The sequence below is a fragment of the Scatophagus argus genome, chromosome 5 (genome assembly GCF_020382885.2).
Source record: "Scatophagus argus isolate fScaArg1 chromosome 5, fScaArg1.pri, whole genome shotgun sequence".
In the NCBI taxonomy this organism is placed as follows: domain Eukaryota; kingdom Metazoa; phylum Chordata; class Actinopteri; family Scatophagidae; genus Scatophagus; species Scatophagus argus.
In genome coordinates, this window is record NC_058497.1 from 23,457,502 (window position 1) to 23,478,387 (window position 20,886).

General features: G+C 46.7%; 1 protein-coding gene across 5 annotated transcripts in view; it reads left to right on the top strand.

The window, feature by feature from the left end:
* aplp2 (amyloid beta (A4) precursor-like protein 2) overlaps positions 1-20,886 on the top strand; it is a 51,603-nt gene that overhangs the window by 8,128 nt on the left and 22,589 nt on the right. For all 5 annotated transcript variants that reach the window (XM_046389801.1, XM_046389799.1, XM_046389797.1 and 2 more), the window contains exons 2-3: positions 17,181-17,354; positions 18,942-19,071. In XM_046389801.1, coding sequence (XP_046245757.1) covers positions 17,181-17,354; positions 18,942-19,071 — 304 coding nt within the window. The remainder of the gene's footprint in view (positions 1-17,180; positions 17,355-18,941; positions 19,072-20,886) is intronic.

The following is a 20,886-nucleotide window of genomic DNA, read 5'->3' on the forward strand; positions in this document are numbered from 1 at the left end:
CTGACAGGCGCACAGTGCAGCCCAGTCATGCGAGGGTGTGGGGATTTGTCTGCCTCATAGTCTCTGTCATTGTGCTGGTTTGGTTTTGGGATCTCTCCCACAGAAGTGGTAGGATGCTGCAGAGCAGAGGGCCATACGCTGTAGAGAAAGACACAGGATGTGTGCAGATGATTGAGAAAATGCAAGTATAGTACACATGCCTGAGATGGATACTCCTGCTGTGAAGTCTGTGTCTCCTCCATAGAGACATGACTGATTATCTGTTGGCTTCAGCATGTCTCCCCAGAGTTATATTCTTCACTCGACTCACTGAAATCCCTCTGCCCTCCCCCCCGGAATCGCAGCTGAGGGAGGGCTTAATGACAGATAAGCATATCTACATTACATCCATCATTTTTCCCTGCTGAAGATCGCCTCCCTTGCATTGCCTGGAGCATCACAGGCTAATGCAGACATGTGGGTTGTGTCTCGGTTCCACTGCTTGGTGTCTGCAGGGGAGAAAAGGGAGCATGGAGCTCTGCAATCAGAGCACAGATTCGTTTAAAAACATCTCGGGTGGTCATGGGAGACCTGCTGGGACTGGAGTCCAACTCAGCAGCCGTCTAAAGCTTACTTCCTAATGGTAATCAGAGGCACAACCTCATAGGAAGGCAATGAAAAATTATTTTAATACTTAATATATATTTCATAAATCGCATATTTAATATGTTTAGCATTCAATATGCTCTTGCATTTTTGTTCGGTGCTCTGAAAGTCCATTTTCACATCACATCCACAGGGCTTCTAGGACAGGAATTTAGAACATGTGAATGATTAAAGCTGCGTCACGTTCACCACTGCAGGAAAAAGCAGTTGTGATACTTTTTTGTCTTTTTGTTTTTTTGACTCATGGTATGAATTGAGCTGAACTGACCTCAGAAAAAAAATATCTTGCACTGTTTCCAGTTGAGTGTTTGTCACAAAGGGTTTGCAAATGATCATATTCTGTTTTATTTAAATCTTCGGGGCAACTTATTTCCTGATGTTTGCTGTTTTTCACTCTGGTTTTGTAGTACAGAATCCAAATATGCTAAAATTAGTTGTGGCATCAAAGTCAAACCCCGAGTATCATGCCAGCGCTAGTAAGGTCAGCGACTTTCTCCTGTCTTTCAGCATTCCCACGCAGTACATCTGTCACCTGCTATCGCTTCACGCTGTCAGATCTTTTGGAAAACATCGCTACGTGTCCTTGAGCTCGTTCTTTCTCCTGCAGTCCTCTGGCTGGTCTCCTGCTCCGGCATGGGTCTCGCCACAACTCGTGGCTGCCTTGTAGCGACTGAATGTGATATTTCCATGTTGTCCTTGAAACTGCTTCTGCCCGCCTGCTCTCAATGTCAGCTCCCACTGAGCGGCGTTTCCCCCCACAGTCCTGCTGATTTAGACACAGCCTTCTCGCTCCCCTCTTCTATCGCTGCCGACTGTACTGCACCACACACACCATAGGACAAATTGGCTATTTTATGTCTTACTTTGTTCACTGGAACATCCTGTCCTTGTGCTTCCCTCACCCTCCCCTTCTCTCCTCTCCCTCCACTATCTCTCTATTACACCGCTCACCTCGTGGCCCTTTTCCCCTCCTCGCTTACCTAATTCCTCTTTTGCTTGCTCAACAATTACATGCTCATTAAGTGAGGGAGTGCAGGCAGCCGAGGGAGAGAGACGTCAGTGACAGGGCTGGAGGCTCGCTGAGGTGCACTGTTACTGTTGTTCCTTTATTGACAAGTCTGCCTGCCTGTCTGCCTCCCTCCCTGGTCCTGAGGAGCATCCGTGTGGTGCTGCATGCTGATGAGCTCAGAGGCATCCAGCGGGAAAGTCAAAGACTGGGAGAAGGAAGGAAGGAAGGAAGGATGCAGCACTGTATTTTCACTCAACTTGGAGAGTATGAGTGGAAAAGAAGCAAGAGAAAGTGAAGTGAGCACAGGTCATTTCTTCCAAATCCCCTCTCCTCAGTGCCAGAGATTAGACGGCTGTGCTCTTCAGCAGACGAGAGAGAGAGGGGGAGAGAGCGGGAGAGAGGGGGGAGGCACGCTCCTGCATCTAATCCTCCTCTTTTAAACTGCTGAGAGTGCAGTACAAAGTGGGAAAAGAGTCAGCGTCCACATAAAGCGGCCCACGGAAAACACAGGCCCATAGTTCAAAACAAACTGAGTCCCGTCTAACAGTCGCCTAAGCCCTAAATCCCCCTTGTAGCCGCTGCCAGAGCCGAGCCCACCGCAGACTTTTTCCCGCCCGGCTATCTCTTCTCAACAGCCTCCTCATCACATCACCTGAAATTCCCTCCAGGAAGCCAGCAGTGTCAGAAATACCCCTGCAACCCTCATTAACTTCTCTGCCTTGGTGATGTCAGGCTTAGACGCTCACATGACAGCAGCACACAACATGTACACACAAACACACACACACACAGTCCATCCCTCTCCTACTCCACTCCGGCGAGATAGACCTCCCGCACAGCACAGAGAGGCTTTTAATAAACAGACGGGCGACAGCCAATTTAATCATGCTAATGTGTATGTTACAGTGGGCAGCTTATCGGCTATTTGATCTCCATACTTGTTCCCTGGAGAGAAACTGAAAGTGCAGCAGGAAGGAAGGGAAAACGCACGCTTTGGGGGGGAAACCAAGACATGATGTGAAAACAAGAGAACTCTATAGTTTGGTACACTGTGGGCAATTTTTAGATGAATCGCGATTCTCTCTTGAAAGATTATGTCTTGGTAGAAGGAAGCCGAGAAAGGAAATTTAAAACCCAATTCTCAACATCATGACCGGGTCGTACGCTCCTTAATTGGATGGCCAAACGTAACGGATGTAGATTTGTGTCGTGCCTATGATGTTCTAAGGGGATTTTTTTCTTGAGACCAGCATGTTTTTTGCGTTGTTTGCAAAGGGATCTCCACATGTTCACAGTGGGGGTTTTTTTCCGGTCACAGAGAGTTGAAAAAGCCGTCCTGTTGCGGTGGAGATGGGGCGGGACGAAAACCACCAGCAGGAGTGATGAATACTGCTGGCCTCTTACTCTGTGAGCAAGTACTCTGCCTTGTGACAACGTTTCTGCATTCAGTATCTGTAGATGACACGACGTACCTGTGAATCAGTTAGCGGCCGCAGTCCTTAAGCTGGGCTGCTTCTCGAATCTTGGTGTGAATGGCTGCACATGAGCAAAGATAGTGGAGGTAAAATCTGTCATTGCTCATTACAAATACAGCAGCAAGTAATCACATGGTGAGAAAAAAATAAATCATATACACATATGAAACATTTTGCTGCATCAGGATGCTTCAGTAATTGTTTTGTCATTGCGTCACGGCCCTTCGTGAGGTGCGTGGAGATTCACATCTCTGTAATTTAGACTCCTGAACAAGCTAATGAGGATAACAGCCCCGATTCACATCAAAGAGAGATACAGGGAGAGAAAACGGGGGAGATCATTAGGCAGAAAGCTTTTTTTTGTTTTTGCCTAATGAAACAGAGGAACCTGCTCAAGCATGAATCACCTGTCAAGTTCAGGCTAAATGTATTGTTTGACTTAGTGTTGAGGCTAGTTGTTCTGTCTATTTTAGTCGTAAACATCTGGCGCAGTGATGTCAAGAATGTAATCCGCTCTGGGCCACGTGGACCTTAAGCCCGGATAGAGAGGGCTGAGAGGGTCGGCGGCTCACATGGCTCCGAAAGCGACAGACAGACTGAGCCAGTGAAAGTGAAGCAGGTGGCAAGGTAAATGTATAGAGATAGTTGAGGCAAGGCAAGACGGGTGCTCAAAGAGTTGCCCAGAGTGCTCAAAGGGAATGGAGATGAAAGGAGGGAGATGGAGGACCGGAGGAGCCGCTCATGCAGAGAGCTTTTAGTGGGCAGAAGTGAAGAATGGGTGATTGTACTGACAGGAGCTCGGCACAGGAGGCGGGCACGCACAGACCTTTAGTCTGCAGACCATGCAGCTGTGATGCTGCTGAAGTCAAAGAAAAAAAAATCATCTGAAGACGGACCTCAATCATCACAGTCCTCGAGTCATTAACGCAAAATGAAAAGCAATTATCTTCTTCCTGCAAGAAATAGTTTTTACACTCCAGCGCCTTATTTATGCAATCATGCACCTGCGTAGCTTAGCAACTAAACAACAAGCTCTGGGTAAAACCCTCCATGTAATTATCTCTTTATCGCCGCAGCACACAGCTATCAGTTTTGCTGTTGGCACATTTTAATGCGTTACTTTACTTTACACTGCAGGCAGCAGCACACACTCAGTTTGAGGATACTGGCTCAAATTCACTTACCCTTCTAATAAACCCCTCAGTCAGAACTGCAGCAATTAAGGAGCAATAAACAATTTAAAGATCCTTGTGCTATTTTCATTTCAATTTTTTAATGTTGCTGTTACGACAGCTTGTTGCTGTTGTTCACTGTTACTGAAGCAGATGCATTTTTTCATGATGGATAATAATTACCGAGGTAGTTCAGCCACAGCGATAGCAGAATGTATGTTTTACTGGCTCGCGGTCTCACACTTCTGTCCTGCCTCTCCCCTTCAGCCCATCTTTGTTCCTGCATTCCTTTGCCTCTTTCCCGACATCTCTTGACAGTGATTGGACTAACGAGGGAGCTGTAGCCGAGCCCTCGCTATCACTTGACGTGTCTCTTCCTAAATTCGGCAACATATACTGCAAATAGCACACCCCGAGCTGAATCGGAACAAATTTGCTCCCTTGCTTCCTCCTCCCCCTTCGTCTCCTGCTCCTCCTGCTACCAGCTAGAAACCCATCTGCCCTGTATGTACCTAATCTAACCAGGTAGACAGGGAAAACCAAAGGCAATAGTGTGCTGGTTGTGGATGACCCTCAAGATGTGTGTGACAGGGCAGGAGGATGGAGAGGAGTAATATTCCAGGAAGGTCTGTGCAGCCTGAAATCTGTGTCAAGAGGGGCCATGGGGGAAATGGCTCTTTGGTTCCCTCCTGCCTACTGCTCGTTGCCGCTCTCCTCGCTTCACTGGAAGCCCCTGCCCTCAGAATAAAAGAATAATGAAACACAAGATGCAGCAGGCGTCCTGATGCATGTTTGCAAGCAGGCATCTGAACAGCAGCTCTGTGTGTCTGTTTGACTGCTGCACATGGCAGCTGAGTCAGAAGTGCCGAGACCCCACAGCATGGACAACACTGGGTGTCTGAGAAAATGTGTCAGAGGTGGGGAAAAAAACGTGCGAATTGACGGTGTGGGGTGGGTTAAAATGGGGAGAAGTCAGGCCCTTTGCCCTGTGATGTCAGAGAGCATCTCAGCTGTCCACACCGATGGACGCTTGTTCCCATGACTGTGTGCCCGTCGGTCAGCTGGGCCTGCATTGTAAATATCTGAGCCGCGCCGTGCGAGAGTTAATGGGTTCTTTGGTTTGTCTCTCTGTGAAAACACCCACCTCGCTTCCAGGAACAGTTTCCTGAGACGTCTCCTGCAAAGACTCATTAATCCCTGCAGTTTCTTTCTTTATATTACGCCGACGTGTGGTTTGTGGGAAAGTTGATCGGCTGAGCTTCCTCGGCTGGGCATCCCAGCAAAAGGAGTCGACGGTGTCCACAGGTGGGGAAAAAAAGGTGAGGGTTCTTGTACTTACTGCTGCCATTAAAACTCTTACAGCACAGCCCCTTTATTCGTTTGAATGCGACCGATCTGTCCGCACAGCAGGGTCGTCCTGTGCAAACGTTGAACCTGACTCAACCTGTGCTGGTCTGCAGCTGTGACACCGTGTGCCACACACAACCTCTGGCCTCTAGTGGTTTTATTTCATGAGTGACTCTTATCGTTAAATGGATGATGTGTTGCCCTTTCTTTTCTGAATTCATCCAAATTCTGTAAAATTAGAGACAATACCACAACTTAAAAAAACAAAAAACATCAGGATGTATTTGCACTGCTCGCATTTCTTGGTCAAAAACTAAATTTGCCACATTTCCCTATAAAACCATGTTATTCACAGCGTGAGTCCGCTGTGAATGCACATTGCACACACTTTAATTCCCTAATTTGACACAGAAAATAAATGAATACCATACACGCAGGTTATTACCCTTTCAAATTATTCTTCTGACAGAATTTTTCATTTAAGAGAGTTGATACTACCTCTTGTTACCTTCAGATCTATTTTCCCTTAAAATCCTCTCTGAGCTCTCATTTACAAAACCTCTGAAGTTGAAATATGGCTGTAATTAAGATGGTAACACCTCAGCAAAAAAAGAAAAAAGCAGCCCTCTCCTCGTGTTTTCCAGGGTTTATTATCTCCCTCTCTCTGAACAAGATCTTTTGGAGAGGGCAGGTCTGGAAAACAAGACCCCACTGGCCCACCAACTGGAGCCGCTTATTAATAGCCCAGACACACCTTCTCACTGTGCCACAGGAAGCAAAAACTGCTTTGTACTTTGCTCTAATTAACAGTGTTTTTCTCTTCACTTCCCGAGCATCTCTCCACTTTGCCACATTTACATTTACAGGGCAGGCTTTTAGTTAGTTGCCTCTCTCGTCCTCGGCCACTTAAAGTGAACGCAAAGAATGATTACGAGTTCGCGATTACAGTCGGGCCACGGTCAGGAGTGCAGGGGTGAGAGGTACAGCGCCCTAACAATGTTCTTGTGATGATACGGTGATCTTTTCAGTGAGACCTGCAAACGAAAGAAATAAGAAAATATGAGCTACGGAGAGATGTCAAAGGGTTCTTTTTTTATGACAGCAATTTATAGCAAGCAGGGGAGAAAGATTATGGAGACAGGCTGTGATTGAGCAGTGGGAGGGTGACGTGTGGTCCTCCTTGAAGAGTTCGATGTCAAGCTTTGACTGAAAATGTGGGGTGACTGTGAAGGCCTGCTAACAGGGCCTCTGCCACACTCAGAAAACACTTTGTGTAAATTTGGTTGGGTGAGATTTATTCCCACTAAACTCTCGACTGTGGCTTGCAGAAACATACAAGTTGCTCTGAAACGCTTGCTCTGGACAAGTGGAACCTAAAAGAAGGACTTTGAAGAGGAAACATGAATCATCTTAGGTTTTGATTTAGCACTTCAGATCCCTGAAAGCGACATACTTGAGCTCTTTAGCTTGTACCAACCTCTCGCCTCCGGTGCAATGATCGTTCAGAAAGTGCCCGTTCAGGATTGCTCGTCCTCTGATATTGTTGCTTGCACTTCCACGGGTCCTCGGCGATAAACCCACCAGGTGTGAAGTCGGCTGAATGAACGGTTGTACAGACGAGATGAGAGAGTCCTTCCATTTTAGTTAGAAAAATTAAGGCTTGATACTTGCAATATGACAATGTGTGTCGTGGAGTGAAAAGCAGACATGAAATACCAAATTATTCCTAACAATGGCCTCATAAACAGGATCAACTGCATTCTCTTTAAGTCCCCTACCAAAAGCAGGCTACAGTCAGACACAATATAAATTTGAGTCAGTGTCCCCAGGCTGTCCGTCTTTTCCACCAAAATCACGCATTTGATCCTAATAAGAACATTTTCATCTCGACATGGTGATTTGGACGCACACTGACTTACACCCAGACTCACCTGGATTTTCCTATGTGGCACTTAACCGGCTGTAACTCACCCTAAAGCATCTGGTTAGTTTTGTTTTTTGTTTTTTTCTTTTTATCTGATCACGATGCCTCCCAGAACTCAGGCTGCGTCTTTACTGTCTATTAAATATTTCAGCAGAAACCAGCGAGGCAGTTGGTGCTGTGTCTGCTCGTCGTGGGGGAGCAGCATTGCTGAGCACAGTGATGCACACTGCCATGGCGATGGACACAGTTTTTATGCTCGGGGTGGGCGGGTGGGGGTGCTGAGCACAGACGTAGCTTTGTGTTACTGTACGTCTGCTACGGTGGCGTGTCACGTGTGAACCTATGGAGGTGCGGGTCGTTATGGTGTTTGCACACAAGGACGCAGTGTTGCTGAATGTACCAGACAGGGCAGAGCAGCTGTTGTTGTGTCGTCCTGCCATTCGCTCAGCCTTCGTCACTACGCCTCCCGTCTCTCCTCTGTCTCTGCCACGCCGCCTCATATGCCAGTCTCTCACAACTGTGGCCTCATTCCCTCTTTCTCCATTATTTTTTCTCCCCCCTCCTCTTCTTCTCTTCTCCTTCCCGTCCTCCCACTCTGTCGCTGCGAGCCTCTGATTATCTGTCTCCCTGCTTTCTTCTCCCTCCTCCCTGCTCCACTTCTTCAGTCTGTTTCTCTCTTTCGCCCTCGCCTTTTTTTCCTCCCTCTCCCTCCCTCTCCCTCTCCCTCTTTCCTTTCTGCCTCTTTTTCTCCCGCAGCTTCAGTGTTCCTCCGTGTGAATAGCTGGGATGCTTTTGTAGAAGGTTTCCATAGTGATGGGCCATTTGAACAAGTCGTCATTCACGTCTGTTCGCTGTAAGCTGGAGAGAGGCCATGTTATCTTCCCCTGACACACAGGCAGACCTGTGCCACTCAATCACCACAAGTGTCACCCTGCAGCCAGCGAGCCGCTACGCATCTTGGTCCAGCAAGGAGCTTAATTATGAACACGCCTCGCTCCTGTTCGCCGCCCTCCGCTGAGCGTGGCGAATGCAGGGCATCGCTCGGCGTGTAGCGTGGTTGCAGCGTGGTCATAGCCTGCTTTTGAAACTGTTAGTCAGGTGGATACCAAGGTGCAACATGTGGAATATGAACACCAGTAAATAATTACCACAAAACCTGATGCAATTTACTTTGCGGTTAATATGCAACCTCGAACAGGAATACCAACACACTATTATTTCTGTGAACCCTGATGCCATCCTTTTTACCTCTGACTGATAAATTATTAATAATTTTGACTGAGATTTTCATCCAACAAAAAAAAGTCACCAAACAATTGCAAGAGTTGTAAATCATTTCATGATGATCCTGCTCAGCCAATCAAATCTGTGCATCACAACGAGCATCTTGACTCGAGTCAACAGGTCACACACACACACACACACACACAACCACACAGATGAGACGGGAGCAATCAGAGAGAAAAGTAATTTCACATTGCATTGGTTAGACCAGAGTTCAAGTCTCAAATATTTTTAGTTACGCGTCTGTCAAACCTACAAACTCTTTTATTACACTAACAACCAGGTATTTCAAAAGTGAAAACAGAGCTGACTGACAGACATGTTCGTTCTTCCCACGGTCAGTTCAAGGCCGGCGTGTCTCATATCCGAGGTTATTAAAAGTGGCAATGTGAAGCAAACGTACCCCCTCAGAAAATAAAATATTTTGTCCGGCACTGAATCATAATCAGTCAGCTCCTTTTCCCCTCAGATTTTCTTTGTTTTCGTTCTGCTTGAGACATTAAAGGAAACACGGGACGCAAACGTGTCCCGTGTTTCCGGTGCTTCGCACCTTTGGAGCAGCTCCACACAGTCTCATTAACACAGGCATGTTCAATCAAGCACATATTGAGCGGAAAGGATTACAAATAGGCTTACCATCTGAAGTGGGGCTGGTACCGGCAAATCACGGCCTTCCCATTGTCCTCCACGGTGGGCGTTGTGTTTGTGGTGTTTTTCCGCTCCCTTGTGACAGTTCAGGGCGGAGGGAACAGCAGACTTTCCTTTCCTTTCCTTTCCTTTCCTGTCCGGTCCTGTCTGGCTGTGAATGATGGGAGGTTAATGAGCCCTGCGGAGGTGACCGGTAGTGAGCACAAACATAATGTTCAGCTTTTTTGTGGCGCATCTCCCTGTCACATCAGATTCTAACAAACACAGGATGCAAACACACACACACAAGCTTACAAATTAATCTCATGGTTTCCTCAAACGCAGTTAGTCAATTGTTTTTGTGTTGAAACTGTGCGAAGATGTTTGATATGGAAGAGATTACAAGATTATTTACAGAAGTCAATTTTTTTTACACTTTTACACTTACTCACAACATTTTCATTTGTTGGAGAAGAGTCTGATTTTCAAATAGGAAGTGTAAAGTGAGCGACGTCTTTCTCTAAAGGCGAACAGGGAAACCCCTGCACAGAGTTCACGTGGAACCGCAAGTTTCACCATGGCTTTAGGCTGTTGTCTTTGGAGGAAAAGGGAACTGACTGGACTCCGCTGTTTCCGAAACTGCAGGGCTGTTTTTCGCCCTGTGGGTTTGGAGCGGTGACTCATAGGGCAGTTCCAGAGTTGGGACACTTCAAAATGGTGAAGACAAAAGGCCGTTTCACTCAGACGGAGGAGCTCATTTGCATAGCAGTGAGGGGGTTGCCCTTTTGATTCAGAGTCTAGGAACATGACACCTTTTTCCCTTTATTATGCTGTTTCTACTGTCTGCCCTTTTGAGGGCGGGAGGTGGTGGAGGTGTTTGGTCAGTAGGAAAATGTCACTGTCCCTCTGTTGCCCGAACGCCCCTCCCTTCCTCCTCCTCATCCTCTCCTCTGTTATCTGTTGCTGTGAGCTGCTTGTGTAGTGATGGAGTCAGTGGCTCAGGCGCTGGCCTCCCCACGGGCTTCACCAGTGGGAGGAATCACACCAGTGTCACACAACCTCATTTGGCCTCTGTGTGTGTGTGTGTGGACAGATAGAGTTTTTATTTATGTTCGTCATGGATTCAGCGTGAGCAGTGAGCGTGCATTTGAATGGATTAACAATTAATTGGTTAATCAAAAAAATAATCAGCAGGTTAATCACTAATAATAACAATAGTTAACTGTAGTCCACTGTAGATCACATCTGCTTTTATTGTGTATAAATGTCTCCTGAAAGTAGCAGCAGTCGTCCCTCTGACACGTCACATGATCTCTGTAGCTCTAACACTGTCAGCTCGTGTAAACATCTTAACCAGGTTGTCTTAGTCACATTAAACTCATAATCTCAGTAAGCAAAACTTGATTAGCGCTTGAACGCTCACCAGCAGTTCAAATCCCTCACGCACGTACAGATCGTTGGCTGTTTTATAGATTCTGGTCTGTGCTGCGCTGGTCACAGAGCGAACCAAATTCAACATTTGGACAATGGCAGCTTGGATACCAGACGTGGGAAACATCTCATCTCTTTGCAGCGACAGCATGGCAGCTTTCGTGTCACCACTTAACACTGAAATCAATGCAGTTTGTGTTGAATTGCCGTCCACGTTCTGAAATGTCAGAAACACCAACATCCTTCCATTTTGCTCACTTTAGCCCCACATCCTTGTATGCTCACAGTAACCATGTTGTTCAAAGGCCTCATTCACACAGTCCTCAATTTTTGAAAAGTTGAAAGGAAGATTCAGAAGGTGGTTTCATGTATGGCGACATATTCAAACCAGGCCTGGGAGATCTGGACAAAAAATACCAATGGCAGTCACGATCCACGATCTAAACTGCAATCTTTTTTCCTCTGTAGACTATAACCAGACTTGAAAGTGCCTTTGGATATTTTCCATTTGCACGTAAGAAGACATTAAACGCTACAAACTGCGATTTGCCTGAAGAGCAGGTTGTGAACATCTTCGAGATCCATCACGATCTGAAATCGTCAGATCGCCCTCCCTTTACTCAAACCTCTGCATTCATATTGTGGTCATTTTGCTTTATTGGCCGTTTAACAGCATATATCGTGCATCTTGAAACCGTCCCACGGGGAAACACAGTCGTTACAGACAAGCACGAGCACAATAAACGAGCACATGCTACACTGAAAACTGTTGCTGTAATTGCTTTGCTCCACATATTAGCACAACGCAGTAATTGCAGTGAACCCGATTCCCTCGTACACATCTGTGCTTCTTATTGCAAGCAATAACAAAATGGGAATCAATATTGATTTTATGTCTCGATATATTATACATAAAGATCATATTCCTGTGTGTGTGTGTGTGTAAGTGTGTGTGGCCTGCTCACCACTGCCTATCTTGTTTAAAGAATTAAGTCACCACAGGGAAGGATTAGGTGGATTAACGACGCCAGGCATTTCTCCACGGAGTCACATGGGCACAAAGCATTCTGGGAACCCACGTGTCCTGACCGCCGCCTCACTCTGAAGCTGCTTTTATAAGGGCTAGACTGTGACGATGGCTTCACCGTACCTCTGCCAAAATTAGACTAGTTGCCACCGCTCAGCGAAGCCTTCGAGGTTCTTAAACAGTGGAAGGTGGGGTTGTTTTTGGATACAACACAGGCAGTTTAGCAGAAATAATGTTTGTCGGAAATGTCAGCCAGGCCAACCTGTTCATTAGACTGTCAGCTCACAGAGGACTTGTGTTTATGGTTTGTCTTGGCTGTTTTAGAGTTACGGGCTCTGTGTTTGTGTTGGAGGATCATCACGACGGCTCAGACCCTGCTGGTTTGAACATTATGGCCCTCATTTATTTATCTCCCCTTTCTCGCTCTCCTCTCGCTGTGTGTCCTGAGCTCACTTACTGCTGATCGGGCTGCCCTGAGTGGTTGACCTGCTAGACCACACACACAAACACACACAGATCGGATTAGCTCCTTTGGATCCTGCCCAGATGCTGTGTGGTAGGTCATGTAATAACTGACCCATTCCGGTCCCAGGTGGGTTTTTCTAAAAGCTCATTAAGGGATACCACCTCTTTGTAAGTTTATGCCAGTAGGCCTTTGTTGTACTTTCCTTTTTCTATTATCCCTGCTGGTGTCCGCATACAATCCGCATTGTTGCCGATACCGGGCTTCATTTCCTCCCTTTCACAATCCTCCATTTTCTGTCTTTTGTCCTTGTGCAGTGCATCTGTGCGCCTCAGACTCGAGCGTTGCCTGAGCTAAATAACCTATCACAGTAAATTTAAGGCCTTAATTTAGTTCCTGTCAAAGTTTCTCTTCTTTATCGTTATTTCATTGCAACCACGTTCTGCGTTTTCGCGAGAATGCGTTCACTGACACTCAGAAACTAATCCTGCAAAATAAATAAAGAAGAAGAAAGAAGAGGAGAAAAAGAAGAAGAGTGTGACCCTTTGAAGGTTGTATTGCAACAATGAAAAACAAGCTGAACTTGAATATATATATGCTATACAAAAACACTGACACTGCAATGTAAGCAGTGAATGAGCTGTAACTGAAAATAAAAGAACTTGAATGGTGTTTTCCATTAGAAAAGAAGACAGATTTACCACTTGTGTGTGTGTGTGTGTGTGTGTGATGGGACGAGGAGGGGGGATGCTCATTAGAGATCTAGACTCATAAGGTGTATTTATGTCTTACCAGGACAGAAAGGAGTGTTTGTGTGCGCGTAAGATGTTCCATTTCACGACGAGCCGTGTCGTGTCTCAGCTTGTTTTATGTGAAACTTGGCTCGGAACACACAGCAGGCCAATAAAATGTGTTTGTGTGCTGGAGGCAGACTGGGAAAGCGGCGACAGACTAGTGTGTGTTTGCAGTAAAGAGTGAAAACGAGCTAAGTGATCCTCAGCCCACACAGCTTTTGACAAGCGTCTGTGGTGGCAGGCCTGTCTCTCCTGCGCTCATACCGCCTCACGCCATTCTTTATTGCATTACGGTCTACGTTCATTTGAAAGTAATATGTCAAGCCGGGACATAAGCCAATCGGCACGCGTTCCCCGCTGCTGTCGTCCCTATTTGCCTGAGCTTTCCTCTTTCTCGCTGCCTCTCCCTTTTCCCAACTTCCGCTCCCCGTCCCCCTCAGATTCGATAAGCCTCCGCACGGCAGCAGGTGTTCACACTTACACATGATATGACATCTCACAGTGAGTCAGTAATGACAGATGGATGCTTGATGACTTACTCTTGTTGGGTGTGGCGGCATATTTTTCTAGTAGCTGTGTGCCTGAGCAAAGCCAGAGCTTAACCATCAATCCTAATCCAAAGAAACCAGGGACACCTATTTGCTAATGCATCACATAATTTAGTACAATACAGTTCAGCATGAGAGAAGAGGGGAAAAATCATTTCCTTTTTCTCTTCATGCAGCCAGCCTATCAAAATGTTGTTGATGATTGGAATTTTTGATACTAGTTGATAAAATTGATAAAAACTTCGGGTCTACCAAGATTAATTAGCCCTAGCAGCTAAATCAGCTTTAAAGTGTGTGTCTGGATGTTGGTTTGCCCTACAGACCGTGAAGTCACCCGTAGTTTTCTGAAGAGCCGTGTGTGAAGCTCTTTGCAGTAATCAGATGTTGCGAAGTTTAGCATTTTAACATAAGGTCTTACGGTCGCTGACTTGCTGTAAGAGCCTGCCTCAAGTGGCTATAAGTGGAACTGCAATCTTTTGCACTTCTGCATGGGCTTCACTTAAGGCTGCTGCTTGGTTTGCACCAGGATCGTCACTACTAGACAGCCAACTCATCTGGAAAGCGAGTGATCCTCAAGGGGTACAGTCAGTGTCAATTTTGCGGTCTTTGTTTTACCACTTTTGAACTTTAAAGTTAAGTAGCTCTTGGCAGAAAGTCCTGCCCCAAACCTCTGCTTCATGTGGAAACACGACAAAGTGCGCAAACTAATTACTGTCAAAGTCGTTTCATGTGACCTTTAAGGAGGAGTTCAGTTACATCACATCGCAGTAAAAAGAGACCAGAACTCTGAGCTGCAGACACTAGTGGCTTGTGGCCAGCTCCCTTCTGTGTCTAACAATAACTTCTGTTTCCTTTCATTTTTTCTTCTTCCGATACCATTTCACCGGTCTTCACTGAATGCTGGAAGTTGGTCTTGGATGATGTAAAAAATTGTGACGGTGACACTCCAGCTGTGTGCTTGAATGGTTTCGAAATATATTTCCGGGCCGCGGCGGTCCAAGACTGAGTCACGACCAGCATAACAAAATCTGTCAGTTCCAAAATGTGACGAAAACTCTTAACACGTCATCTCAAGAACAAAGCTGACAGTAGCAGCTGTCACAGTCAGCAGAACTGCCGGTCCAGTCTCTATTCCCGGGGGCCAGCAGTCCTTCAGGTTCAGGTGTTACCAGTGATGAAGCAGGGACCACAGACAAGACAGCTTTCTTCTTCTTCTTCTGCCCTGCTGTTCCCTCCTTAAACCCTGTGTGTATGTGTGTGTGTATGTGTATGTGTATATGTGTGTGTGTGTGTGTCACTTTTGTGCTCTCTGCTGCCCCCGTGGCTTTTCTCTTTGTGTAAATCTGACCAAGAGCAGCTTTTCTTAAGTACTGAACAGGCATGTGACTCCAGATTTAAGGCAGTGGTCTAACCCCCTCCTCCACTCTCCACCTCCCCTGCCATTGCTGAAGAATTAAAGACACACAGAGATTTTACCACTTAAGTGGAGTCAAAAGGGTACTGTGAGTGCCCCGACACTTGTTTTTCCACAGCCGCAGAGTGTATTCGTGGTCAGGCTGTCACTGCCTCCCTTGTCTTCCTCCCTAATGTGCTTCTCCTTGTCCCTCACTTCCTCCCCACCTCCCTGCTTCTCACTCACCCCGAGCCAATCTCACAAAGGAGTGAGAGGGAGGAGAGCAAACAAGCCAGTGGTGGTGCAAAGAATGAGTAGTGGAACAGGACAAAGATGTGGAGGTGGAGGAAGGCGGGGACGTGAGGTTGAATATGAAGGCTGCTGTGCCTTTTGGACCAAACCATGACACTCCAGTTCGTGTGTTTGCTTGCCTAAATTGATGAACCAGTGCTCGTGTTGCTGTATGCATGTTTTTTTGCTTGTTTTATAATTGTGTGTTTGTGCGGTCACCGTTTGTGTGTGTGTGTGTGGCTGGGTCTGAATTCAGTTTATGTGTGTGTGTGTGTGCAGACTCAGCTCTGGCTGGCTCTGCGGCTCATCACACGCCACAGCCAACTGCTGATTACACGGCACTTGTTTTGTCCTCGCTCTACTCTGTTCTGTGCCTATTATCAGCCTGGGAGCCTGCACAGAATTAGATGGAGAGCTTTGTCTAACACGCTGCTACTCCAGTCTCCCTCTCAGCTGTTTTCTCCTTGGCTCTGCACCTCTGCATGCATCTCCTCAATGCTGAGGACCCAGCAAATGGTCAGACATTTGAGTCCAACAGCTCATTCCCCAGATCTCCCTCTGGGGCTAAAGCCTGTTTACTCAGCCTGATGACATTATGACAATCAAGAGGGCATCCGTTCCATTCCACTTCCTGTCTAGAGGCTCCCTGGTGTGTGTTTTGGGATAGTTTGGCATGCAGAGCTACACCGCCTCGCTGATTCATTAGTGTTGCTGTGACGCACCTATCATCAAACACGTGTCAGCAGGTCGCAACCTATTGTCTCAGCGAGGACCTGATGATTGACTAATGCCAGCACAACGTCGTGTCATCTGTAATGCAATCATATTAAAGCTGATTCCACAGGAGCTTCAGACAGCTGGTGTCCATTTTCTGTAGTGAGTGGCATAAAGTTGTGCATTATGTGTGGAGGGCAGGCAGAATGGGTGGTGTTCCTGCTTCCTGTTTGCTGAAGGAGGCACTGCAGGGTTCAATAAATGATGACAGGAAGGACAACAGGGGGGAAAGATTGCAGATTTCCTCTCATGTTCAGAGGGTTGGGAGGTAAACAGAGGTGGGGAATCGTGGCAGGAAATCACAGAAATATTTTCTAACAAACCCTGGGGCATCTCAGAACAAATATTCTCATTACGTCATATATGTTGTTGTCCATATGTGTCTGTACAGCAGAGCTGATCGTGGATCAGGAACCACCAGTGTTTACCTTGAAGGCTAAATGATCCATCCTTTGTGGACAGATTTTGGTCCCAGGAGGCCTGGATGGGCAAAGCTTTGCCCTCAACCAGGAACGTCCTGGTTTGTGAGGCATGACGGACTGACGTTTTTATCCTCTCTCCTGCTCCTTGTTTGGAGGCCCTCAGTCACTGAACAGACATCAGAGCAAAAAACCGCATCCACAAATCCAATCAAACCCCCTACTCGTTTAACCATCGGCTTCGCCAAACACTCCCGAGGTGCATTTAATTTGCCTCCTCTCCGAGCTCCTCTGCGCTCTCAGCACTGCAGCACTGAGTTGCAGTAGCAGCCAAGTGTTGACAGGCTTTACTTATTTTGCTTCATCACATCTAGTACAGTTATCCATTGCAGAGGATGAGCTGAATCTGCTTGATGTGTTCAGACTTCACACCGGGCTCCAGTGTCACACTCATAATGAAGTTAATGAGAAAACACTCCCCTGCTTTTATGGGCTCTTTAACGATTGATTGAATTAACCCCCAATCTCTCTCTCTCTTTCTTTCTGTCTTTCTGCAGGCGCTTGCAGCCAATGCAGGCACAGGATTTGCCGTGGCCGAGCCCCAAGTGGCAATGTTCTGCGGAAAGCTCAACATGCACGTCAACATTCAGACCGGCCGCTGGGAACCCGACCCATCCGGAACCAAGAGCTGCGTAGGAACCAAAGAGGGTGTGCTGCAATACTGCCAGGAGGTGAGTCTCTATCCTATCAGTCTCATAGAAGTGGGGAAATTCAAGCACCAAACTCGGTTAGAAGAGGGCCCAGACAAAGTGGGTAATCAATTAAACTACTGTAGGGAGAACTGAGGGTGGATGTGCTCACTCAAGTGCAGAGGCGGCTTTATCTTTAATTTTACTCAACAAGCTCGACATGGCAGAGGTCTGGTGTTGTCAGGTTTAGATGTAGATTTGAATTTTTTATTTAATTTAAATATTATAATTTTTTGGTGTCTAGTTGAGTCTTAGAGGTTGTGACTGACACATTTGCTATGGTTGGATTTGCCTTCTATGTGCTGCTATTAAGGCTCATTGCTCCAGTAAGCAGCTTGCCACTTTTCTTGCTAAGTATGATAATTAAGTCAGACTGTTCAAACCGGAGCCGTCACGGGCTCTGCTTTGAGCAGGAACTGTTGTAAACAACATTTACTGAGACTCCACTCGAAATATCATTTTGAGAAATACGCGTATTCACTTCCTTGATGAGAGGTCGAAACCATATTTGTGTCTATATGAAGCTACGGATTAATTTAGTGGCCGTTTCTCATTCCATTTTACTATTACTCCATTACTCATGGTGTTTAAATTGAGATGGGATCCCTGTCCTATAGAGCAAAGAGTCCAGCAAATCCATCCATTTTCTATACTGCTTATCTGTCAGGGTCATGGGGAGTGCTGGAGCCTCAGATGTAAAATGATGTTATGTTGAACATAATTTCAATGACCACTCCTTTTATAGGATGTAAAAACAATGGAGTCTATGTAATAGTACAAGAACAAAAAGTAAATATGTGGAAATTAATTATTGAACAGGTTTGTGATGTGAGAAGAACAGGCTGTACTGAGTTGGTGAGGTGGAAAAAGTCTAATTTCACTGTGATTCGTAATTAAAGAGGCCACTGAGCTGTTCAGGGAAGACAGACACTGCTTACACTGTGGTGTCAGTGTCATTTTCTCTGCCTGTCTCTACAACTGAAGGGCACGTTTTTCCATGACATTAATGTCCTCACTCAGGGTTTTCCCCAGAAAAGTTGTCAGGCTCAGCGGTCAGCAACTTTTAGCCCAGTTAACTGGACTTAATTTAACCCGCCAACCTTTTTTTTGGTTTGGTTTTTTTTAAATTCTCTAATTGATTGGTTCACGACAAGTCAACAAATGACTCTGACGAGTGCATCATCTTTACAAAGAGCTTAACATGTTTCAGAAAAAGCCACCCGACGTTGCTGAACAGCGAAACCAGCCAAAACTCAGGTGAACTGTTGGTGAAGGTTGTTGTTCCTCCTTCAGTTTCTCCTAACCAAGAGGCTGCTGGTGTCACAGTCTTGGCTCATCAGCAGTGCTTCAAGCAGCCTGGCCCACAAGCTTCAGTTGCATTTATTGATGACATTTTGATGGCATTTGGGGAATGTGGAAATTGCATGGTCGCTCATGGCGGAGCAGATGGCATCTATAGAATATAAAGTGTGGATTAAGGAATCCTACTGAAGATCAACTTATCATACCTTCCCTCTCTCGCGCCTCACTCGTTATCTCATATACCTGCTCTGCTTGTTCTTCCAACAGATGTATCCCGAGCTCCAAATCACAAACGTGGTGGAAGCCAACCAGCCGATTCGCATTGAGAACTGGTGCAAGAAGGAGAAGAAGGTGTGCAAAGGGCATGCCCATATTGTGGTGCCTTATAAATGCTTAGGTAAGCTCGGACACTAATATGTAGTTCAAGGATTGGGGGGGGCACTTAGAGGGCTGTGAGTGGCCCTTCATATCAGGTGCTTTTGAGATGCGATAATGATTCATCTTAGTGATAGGCAAAGGTGACAGAGAGCAATATTGAAGTCTGATTCAGTTAACTAATCCTGGCCTTGGGCTGCAGATTGAGCCGATCCACACTGGATGGGAGCTAATGTCTCTCAGAACGGATGGTTAAGGGAGGGGGAGCTATTATCGCTGGGGAGGCCTGTTGAGCAATAAAGCACAATCTTATTTCCCCCCTCAGACAGTGGCCATAAACTCACACAGACACACAGGGTCAGCCGGGGGGAGGTATGTGAGGAGGTGTGCTTTATTACCCCCCATTTCTCCGTTTGCCTCTGCATCATACACGCCTCTCTCCCTCCTCCTGCCTCCTGCAGCATCACTGTAATCAGCAGTGGCAACATGGCTATATTCTGGTTTATTAAGTGCCAGATAGAGCCGTGGACTTTGTAGGCCACGTGCCAGTGTGCTCCCTAAGTCACAAAAACGCAACACCCTCCTGCTGCTTGTGAGGATTGCAGTAACAGGAGAAATAGAGTGCTGAAACAGGATCAAACATCTTATGATACGCTTGGACACATCATCACTTATGTAACCTGGGCTCATCGAGTGTATCACGTCTTCCACCAATCATACACCCTCGCCCAGGGAACAGAGCCAGGGTAGATCGGGACTTGACTTGTGCCCAAATGGCCTGTGTAATCAACAGGCCCTCCCTTTTGATCCGTTGCCATGTGGCACGTCCTGTAGAAGGTCTGGCGAGCAAACCTCTGCGGCCCACCTCAGTAGAAACGTATCGTACCTGTCATCCCAGCTGCCAACAGGAAACCGTTATTGTTGAGCCCAGGCTGGAATCTGCCACTGCTGCTGCTACAAAGTCCTTCTCCCAGAGCCGTTGGGCAACAGCTAATGAGAGGGACTGCAGGAGTCCCAGGCAACCCTCCGAAATCCAAGTTAGCGGAGCAGGGAAGAACATTGTAGATGACTGGATCAAAAAACTTTATCCTGAGCGGCTCTGCCTTCCACAGCTCGCACTCATCTGGTTCCCGTGCCCTGCTGCTGCATCCCCACCGTTCTGCTGGAGCCAATTTCTACTCTAATTCTGCTCACACCTCCTCTCAGACCAGGTGCTGCCTATCTTTACCTCTGGCTTTCTCGTGGCAAGTTCTTTGAATGCTGCTGCTGAGCCCTGCATGTGCACCTGCCACCGATCCAACTGGAGCACTGTTTCACAGTTATGAATCTGCCTGGTCCAGTGCCTCCTGGGCCTGCCACTTCATCCCAGTCCTCACTTCACTACCAGCCTTAGAGACTGCGATGTCAGCTGAGTCACTCTTTTGCACGAGAGCAAGAGAGCTGTTGTATGTTCTGGCCATGTAAGGCGATGCCACACAGGCTTTATGGCAGACTCAGGCATTTGGAGAGGAAATGACTGATCTTTCTTTCATAGCCCTGACTGTTGTCTGTAATACCTTATAGACCAGTAGGGGCCACAGGAAATGAGGAAAGATGCCGTGCTGGTAAATCCAGGCCTTAAATTTCCCTGCCAGCCCTGATTTGTCCACTGTTGTCAGCCATGTCAAGATATGTCAGAGAGGAAAAAACATCCTCTTCTTTGCTGCAAACACTTCCCAGCACCCTTCCTCTGTCCGAAAGCCTCTTGCTGATTGAGTTGTGCAGCTTTCCAGGATGAAAAAGCTATTAGCAGTTCCACTGGACTGTGAAATGGGCTACCATTCAGGAGCGTTTTTGG